The 9,246-nt window shown below is 26.4% G+C and overlaps 1 protein-coding gene across 2 annotated transcripts; it reads right to left on the bottom strand.

Annotated features, from left to right (window-relative positions):
• LOC112750777 (uncharacterized) lies at positions 1-3,745 on the bottom strand. Of its 2 annotated transcripts, none has more exons than XM_025799625.3 (6): positions 3,443-3,745; positions 2,210-2,513; positions 1,985-2,091; positions 1,757-1,889; positions 1,454-1,648; positions 1-681 (listed from the first exon to the last, which is right to left on the bottom strand). In XM_025799625.3, exons 2-6 carry the CDS (start codon positions 2,489-2,491, stop codon positions 400-402), a joined length of 999 nt encoding a protein of 332 aa, XP_025655410.1. In that variant the 5' UTR covers positions 2,492-2,513; positions 3,443-3,745; the 3' UTR covers positions 1-399. The 2 variants fall into 2 exon arrangements, with proteins under 2 accessions (XP_025655410.1, XP_025655411.1); XM_025799626.3 differs by having other exon boundaries at positions 2,210-2,507; positions 3,443-3,734.
• Positions 3,746-9,246: the final 5,501 nt, after the last annotated feature.

Below are 9,246 nucleotides of genomic sequence, written 5' to 3' on the forward strand. Positions count from 1 at the left end.
TTTAACAAGAAAATAATGGTTTATATATTATATAATAAGTAATTGATATGCAAATCGAGGACTGCTGCTGTCTCGTAACACCATGACAGGAAAATCTGAGAAAACAAAGACTTGGGTCCTCAGGCCCAGATATTCACACTGAATGGTGAATTTGATAACCAAATTCTAAAGAGGGTACATGGAGAATTGGACATGGAAGTAATGTAACTCATATCTATCATATAGCAATAAACGTGAAATACGTAACGTAACCACCGCTAGGTAAAGAATTACATAACAAATCTTAGGCTCAATACGTGCTTCCAACAGCAACTCAAATCTCAATGTCGCACTGTATTTACACAAGAAAAATGACAAGCCAACCAGGAAATCGTGATGCACACTAAGCTCATGCAGGTGTCATGAAACAAGACCCTCTCGAGCAATGTTGGTAACTCGAAGTACAGCTTGAGCACTTAAAGGTGAGAGTTTTGATTGACAGAAGTTCTCCCAAGATCCCATTTCTGGTTGCTCGGAAACAGTAGCAGCAGGCATGAGATCATGAAATTTCTCATATACATTTTGAAGCTCAAGAAGTAGAGTTCGAGCGGCTTCCCTAGACTCTGGTAGCTGGTCACTTAACTGAGATGCAGCTACTTGGATCAACTTGTCAATACCATATGTCTTTATGCCTTCTGCACCCTGTTCAATAAAAGCACAAGGTATAAACAGAAAATATTAACATCCGGCTGCAGAAATTACATAGGCCAAGTGTCCTTTCTTTCTACTTCACCGGTATTGCCTTCAAAGTTCAACCGAAGAAAGGACATGCAATCAACTCATAAATGGATCAGTCATTTAAGAAAATGTCAGCCTTCTATATTGGTTTACTTAAGAACTGATCTTATATGGCAGACACAGACTCAGTCATACAAGTATCATGACAAGAAGTCTATAACTATTGATGGGAAAACCCTGAAGGGGGGAAAATAAGAACTAAAGAATACACACCTGCATACATGCGGACAATTGAATGATATATCATATAACATACATCCATAGAAGATTGTGCATTAAAACATTTTTTCATCACGCATTAGACTAAAATTATAATAAGGTCTTTATTACTAACAGATTAAAGTAAACAAACATGACCCAACCAAGACAGAATAAATAAATAAATTAAGGAAGCACCAACACAATAAAAACATTGAATGCACCCAATAACCAAAGAAAACAGCTTCAACATCTCCTCAATCAGCAAAACAGAAGTACACTTCTTTTTGATGCAGCTATGTTCTGTATATGACTGAGTATCAACAAAAATGTGTATACATTTTCATGATGTTCAATTGTTTATGGTAAACCATTCATCAGACAGACATAGGAAGCTTTGTAGGATAAACATGAAACTGATAATTCTATAGGAAAAAGTAGAAGCATCAATATGAGCTGTCCTAAATCATATTCATACCAGTCGTGGAACACTTCGAGAAAAACACATTGCTGCCTTTGCACGAATACGAGGATTCCTATTCTTAAGATATGGTTGGAGTTTCGGTAACAAAGCCACTGGGGAAATCCAAATAGTCATTGCTATCAAGGCTTTTTCAGCTGCCTCACACACAAAGCGCTTGTCCTGTGAAGATTTGAGAAGAAGCTGTACTAGCTGCATACAAAAATATAACTATTATAAGACTGTGGCATTAAAAAAAATGATATCCCAAAATGCTTTAATCATGAAATTTTCCCATAGAAATAAGGAGCACTGACTTACCAAAGGATCTAATGAATCTATTATAAGATCGTTGTATGCACTGAAAATGTCTGCAGACGTCATGATAGCAGTTTTGCAAACAGCACTTCTAGGACTTTTAAGGGACTTAGCAACAAATGTGATCACATCCCCCCTGTTTACCAGACAGTATATCAATAAATAATTACAAAAAACATGGCATATTTAACATATTTTAATAAGAAAACATACAAAAACTTTTATACTTACAACATGTCAAGCATTGCTTCCTTATGAAATAAGGATAAACGGCGTACATTATTGAGTGCATCACAAACCATGACCCAATCCTTTGAGTCAAGTCCAGATAAGAGGTTCTGTAATAACAATTGAATTTATTATACAAATATTTTACAATTAAAATGGACCAAGGAACACCCATGATAATGCCTTACCAACACTAATAGTTATAAAAAATAATGAATAAAATAATACCTTGAGACAAGTGCCAATATCTTCCAGATCACTCAAGTTCTCAGATTCGATGTATTCTACTTCCGCATTTCCAATCTCAACACCAGAACTGACACTCACAGTTTGATTACCATTTACTGGGGGAGAAACCAAGGTGGGACAACTCTTTTTCTTCTGCCATTCTTCAAGGTTTTCATTAGCATTGTCAACTGGAGGCTTAGTTAGAGATGCCTTGCTGGAGCTCTCACTCTTCCTCTCAGTTGGAGGAATTGTATTGAGATCCTTCAAGGCGCTCTCAGACATTCCTGTGAGCTTGAGTCTGAGACTAAAACACAACAAACTTCAATACCTTAACTATACAAAATACCATTTAATTTCTCAAAACAAGTTCAATGTAAGACTGAATTAACATCCTAAACAAACTCTGAAGTAAAGATCTGAACTCAAAAAAGAAATAACAGTGATGAAAATATGTTGATCACAGTGTCATAACTCCAGAACGTTTTTTTTACAATGTCCCATTTCATAGTGAGAATATTTTCCTCATCGACCCACTTCTAAGTTTCAACATGCCCTCAAATCAAGAAAAAAGATAATAGTAGAAGAACGTATTTCTGACTTGAATTCTATGAAAATGGATCGAATTTCACATTTGAGCAATAGCCAAATCCCAATCTCAGAAGAAAAAAATTCCAGAACTTGAACATCAATCACACGTAAATAAAGCCAGATTTTGCAAATCACCGACACAGACACTTCTCTATACACAAAGAAGAAAGCATCTAAAATCATCACTATTCACTACACAAGACACTAAGAGTCCAAGACCACTCAAGCAAACAAAGTTTCAGTTTCCAAGCATTAAACGCAATTGAGGAAAATTTAATTAAATGAACAAAACATCGACAAACACTGCATAATTAATAAGATCACAATTCGATAGGGAATCAGATATTTAAGCTACGCAACTAAACCTCAACATAAATACAAAAGATAAAAAGAAATTCCGAAATTTTGGTAAAATAGAAAACTAAAGAGCAAGATCTCGCTGTGTGCTGCACTATACTGGAAAACAAACACTGCATTTCAATTAAGAAAGAAGAAAAAGAACAAGAAATGAAAAAAAAAAAACCCTAACAATACCAAATTCGATTTCAGGAGCGTCATAAAATCAAAAGGACACAGAATTCAATGGCGTTGTCCGTGCGGATCACAAGCACGTGCTAAATTTAAGCCGAGAGAGAGAGAGAGTACCAAAGGAAGAGAGAACGACAGAACGGAGAAAATGCGAAGAGTAGCTGAAGAACAGTACAGAGAGAGCGAGTAGCAATGACTGAGTCAACTCAGTGTATAAGAAGCACGAAGAACGAACTGAGAGAGAGAGAGAGAGAGAGAAAGATTTGGTTTATTAGTAACCGGCAAGAGACAAGAGGGGCGAAGGCAAAGGCTTAAACGACGCCGTATAAGGGTAGCACCGGACCGAGGCCGGCAATATTGGAGGATATAAATAAATAATGATAAAAATTTATGTGCAATTGTCTTTTGCGCTTTTAATTTTACAGAAAGACAATTACATATTAATTTTTATTATAAATAAATAATTAATTAAAAAGAGATACTATTTGCTTACTGCATGTGACTGTGACGGGCAGCGAAATCAGGTGAGGCAAATTAATTCCGCCCTCTTTTTTTTTCTTTGTTCTTTTCTTCGTTTTCTTATTTTCTCTCCCAAATCCAATCCGGATCATTTATTTCCAAAAATTGTTGGGATAAAAAAAGAAATTTTGAAAATTCTTATATTTGATTTAAGTTTTATCATTGAAAATCTTATTCCATAGAGATAAGTGTAAATATCATTCCTGAATTTTTATTATTTATTTATTCTTTTATAATTTAAAAATTTTTAATCAGTCTCTACTAATACAACTAAGTGAACTAACTAATCTAAGTGATCATGTAAATGGTGAATTATTAATGTGTTAAGAGCTGCAAGTCTAATAACAGGAGCCATTTAAATGAATTACTCAAATGTTTAACAATTGATTAAATATTTTTAAATTATAGATAGACGCTTAACGCTTTATCTTTCGAACAAATTTTTAAAGCATAAAAAAAACATTTACTCTGAAGATGATAATTTTTATTGACAATAAAAAATATAGATCAGATAAATATTTTAAAAGATCATTATTCTATTCAAAAATTACATATTTTATTTTAAAACTTACAAATTATTTATATTAATTATTATCTTCGTTTTTAAAATACCTGTTCAAAAATAGAAAATTTTGGTATTTTAAATTAACTCTTAATATTATATGAATTTTTTTTTAAAAATAACTTCAATTTAATAGATAGTTGACTAAGAATTAATTATATATTCGTTTATTTAAAAGTTATTTATCTATTAATATAATTTCAAACATTATTAATTCATTTTTTTATTATCTTAATATATGAGTTTGTGTGTGTCTGCTTTTTAAAAAATATTTTAAAATGGAGGCACTGCTAACTAAAGTAATATAAATCTAATGAAATTAAGAAATTGAATTCCCTTTCCTATCTTGGAATAATAAATAAAAATAAAAATATATTTATTATATTTTGTGTCCTTCATATATTAATTCTGTAACTAAATCTAACTAAGCACATTTAATTAGCTTTTCTTAATTTTTCATACTCATGCATAATAGCATAAGCCACTAATTTTTATTATTTTCTTTTTTTTTTCTCTCTCCCTCCTTTATCTACATTTTCTTTTTCTCTTTTTTCTTCTGCATTTTTTCCTTATTGGTTTTCTTAGTTTCTTTCTTCTTCTTTTTGTTGCTTTCTTTTTCTTTAGAAATTTTATGAAAAGAGAATGAAAATAAAAAAGAAAAACAGAAAAAAAAAGAAAAAGATACATAAAAAACAAAAATACAAAAAATATATATTAAATACAGAAATTTTATAACGATAAACACACAAATATTTTTAAAATAAACTCAAATTTTTTTAAAGAGAAACATAGGAAATAAACATATAATTTTATTAACTATAAATACAAAATTTTCGTAATAAAAAACAGTATTTTAAAGGTAAACATAAAAATTTTTTTAAGAGAAACAAAAGAAATAAATATAGAAATATATTTTAACAATAAACACAAATTTTATGATAATAAATAGATTTTTTTTATTATTATATTAAATGTATACCAAAATCAATCATCAAGATAGAATGTATATTAAAATATAAAATACATATTAAAAATAAGTTAAATTACATATATATTATAGTGGTTAATTTTTTATAGCTGACATTAGTGTGCAAATATTTTTTTACAATAAATACAGAAATTTTTTGAAAGTAAGCATACAAATTTTCTTAAAAATAAAATAGAAAGCAAACATAGAAATAATGTAACGATAAAAAAAATTATATTTTTAAGGGAAATAGAAGAAAAAAAACATAAATTTTTTTACAATAATATAGAAATTCTTTGTCGACAAACATATACATTTTGTAACATTATTAAACACAGATTTTTTAAGGTAAACATACGAATTTTTTAAGAAAAACGAACGCAGGAAGCTAGCTCATAAATTTATTGATAATAAACATAAAAATTTTATTATAATAAACATAAATTTTTTAAGATAAATACAAAAGTTTTTTAAGAGAAATATAGAAAGTAAAAATATTCTTTTATGATGAATACATAAATTTTTTAAGATAAATATACAATTCTTTTAAGAAAAATATAAAAGACAAACACTTTATGGTAAACGCAGAAATTTTGTTATAATACACGCATAATTTTTTTAATAGAAAAAAAAAAGGAAGAAAATACAAAATAAAAAATATATGATAAACATAGACAGTCTTTGAGGACAACATCAAAATTTTGTGACGATAAACATAATAATATTTTTTAATAATATTTTTTAAGGAAAATATACAAATTTTTGGAGAGAAACACGCGAAGCAAAAACATAAAATTGAAGATAAACACAAATTTTATGATAATAAACCAAAAAATTTTAAGATAAACACACAAAATTTTGAATAAAAATATAGAAAATAAATAAAAAAATCATAATTAACACAAACATTTTATGACGAAAAACACATAAATAATTTATGTGTTATTCAACTAAAAGTTTTGTGTTTTAACTAAAATTTCTGTATTTTGACTATTTTCAACTAAAATTTCTATATTTACTTCTGTATTATGTTTTTATACCATTTAACCTAAAATCTTATTTGTTTGAATGAAATTCTCTAGGTTTTTGAAAAAAATATATGAAAACAAAAAATATTTTGTATCAATAACAAAATATAGAAAAGAGAAGAAGAGGATGATTAAGCGGAAGAAGCAACAAAAAAAAAAAGTAGTAGCAGCTAACAAAAAATTTAATTATTTTATTGGTTTTTATAGCTTTATCAAATTTTTAATTAGGTTTATATACTTTTTTTTTAATTGGATCCTTTTACTATTTTTAATTTTATAATTAGATCATTTCTATTGTAAAAAAAATATTATAATTAAATGAATATTTTTCCGCAAATTGAAGGTATTTATAATTAAGAAATTAATTAGATCTTTAACAACATATTTTTTAGGAGAAATATTTCGTTAATTTTAACATTTTTAACATGAAAATGACCTAATTACAAAATTACAAATAGTATAAGGATTTAATTAAAAATAAAAAAATATAAAAATCTAATTACAAATTTGATAAAATTATAAAGACTAACAGAATAATTACATTAAAAAAATAGTAGCACAAGAAGAAGTAATATCAATACTCAAACCAAAGAAAAAAGCGCAATTTGAAGTGAGTGATTTCATATACATATTTGTGTAGATAACTTTTATTTTAGCAATAAATTATTAGACTAATTTAGTTAGATTTATTTACCATAAAAACTTATTCATATAAAAAAAATCTATTAGTAAAATTGAGTTTATATACTTCTGTATTTTTTCTTTTCTCTGAGATATATAATTAGCAATATTTAGTTATTCCATATATTTAGAAAAAAATTCATTTCTTCATTTTTTATGAATTAACAAATGCTTTTTAGTTTCCTTTCATTTTCACAATACCTAAATAAACAGAAATGATAATATGGATGAAAAAAGATGAAGGACAATATATCTTTCACTTTATGATAGAGAAATATTTCTCTTTATGGGTATATTTTTCTGTAGGGATTATTCCTTTCAACAAAACCTGCACTAATTTTACTATAATTAAGATAGGATATATTTAATATTTTTGTTATGTTATACAATAAGAGTAAATTTTTAAAATGGCTTTTGATTTTTAAAAATACTGACAAAAATATTCTTTATTTTTGTTAACGTAAAAATATTCTCAAAATATCTTAAAATATGACAAAAATTACTTGATGTTAATATATATTTTTGAGTAATGCTATACATTTAAGTTTTTTTTATAAACCAAATTTAACTAAATTACACAATAAGACTTAAAATAATGCTAGTAATAATTGATTTTTGCTATGTTAGACCAATTTAGTTAGACTTATTAACAAAAAGACTTAAATGTATAGTATTATTCTCCATTTCTCCTCTCAAAAAATATTTTAAAAATTAGATTTTGATGCAATTTTCTTATAAACATTATTAGAAAAATGAGTATTTTTTATTCTTAAAATTTAGTTATTTTATGCTAAATATTTTTTTTTTTTGCAATTTTTTTAAATATCTAAGAATATTTTTAAAAAATTTTAGAGATCAAATTTTAATTTTTTTTTATGTATTTTTTATATAATTATCCAAATATTTTTACAAAATTTTAAATTAAATACCTAAATGGTTTACCAAATACAAAATTCATTTATCACTTACAAAAAATATATTTATTTTTGTTATTTTTATCATGTTTTATGATATTTTAAAGACATTTTTATCATTATTATTTTTTATAATTTGGTCAACGTCAGAAAAATCAAAAGCGCTTTTGATAGTTTGCTCTATAATAGAATTAAACGCCAATACTCAAATCTTAATTAAAATGTACAATATGACTTAAAAAATAAATCATAGATATTGAATAATTCCTATTTAAAGTGTTTTTTTTTTATCTTGAAATAAATATTAGTATCTTTATCACTAAATAATTGTGGCTACTATCTAAACTTTATTGCGGATTATCCTTTTCTTTTTACTCTTTCATGCAATCCCCATTTCATGTACTTATAGCCATTTCACTCTATCATCATGTGCTACCGCTAAAAGTAGAATTCAGTCGAGTCCTAACAAATTTAAATTTGGCTTACGAATATGAGGCTCCACTTATTTATTAATAATCAAACCTAATTTTAATTGGTAATTTCAACTTGCTCAAAGCTTATTGTGTATGGTGTGAAAAGTTATCTTTGTTGAAAGTTTGATTAGATGTACATATAAATTTTTTTATATAAACAACTTATCAAAATTAATTTCTTTTTATACAACATACATATATATTCTTTTTTGATGAATATATATATATATATAACCTCCGCAAAATAGACAAAAATCTTAGAAAAATAAAAAAAAATCTCTTTTTCTTTAATTCTTTTAAATTTAATCTTTTTAGAAAAGCGCATAAAGTCCTCTTGCATTTACAAGTCAAAATTTTAATATAAGAAAAGAAAATTTTTAGATAGAAAATGTAAAATATATCTTGGATATTTAAAAATTCGAAATTGAAAGAAAAGTATTTTGCATAAATAAAAAATCTATTAAGTTTATATATATATATATATATATATATATATATATATATATATCATTGCTTATTTTTGTTTCAAATGATAAAATTTTTTATTATTGTTAAACTATTGTTTAGGGTTATTTTAAAGTTTGGTCTGATGTTTATCAAATTAAACAATGAACGACGCTCCAACACCAGAAAGGTGGGGATTTTGAAATGACGGTTTATCATTTAGACAAGGATTAATTTTAATTTAATTGATTAATTAATTGTGTAAATTAAACGTTAGATGGGTTTTTGTGGAGTAGGCTCTTGCTTTCTTGATTGATAGTCTTTTCTGCAATT

This window comes from Arachis hypogaea, chromosome 15 (assembly GCF_003086295.3).
Source record: "Arachis hypogaea cultivar Tifrunner chromosome 15, arahy.Tifrunner.gnm2.J5K5, whole genome shotgun sequence".
Classification (NCBI taxonomy): domain Eukaryota; kingdom Viridiplantae; phylum Streptophyta; class Magnoliopsida; order Fabales; family Fabaceae; genus Arachis; species Arachis hypogaea.

Excerpts from the sequence above, each read along its gene's own strand:
- LOC112750777 (XM_025799625.3), bottom strand. The coding sequence starts at position 2,491 with ATGTCTGAGAGCGCCTTGAAGGATCTCAATACAATTCCTCCAACTGAG. Across the intron at positions 2,092-2,209 it reads ATATTGGCACTTGTCTCAAG|AACCTCTTATCTGGACTTGA; the intron begins GTATTATTTTAT and ends TTGTTATTACAG. Across the intron at positions 1,890-1,984 it reads GAAGCAATGCTTGACATGTT|GGGGGATGTGATCACATTTG; the intron begins GTAAGTATAAAA and ends TCTGGTAAACAG.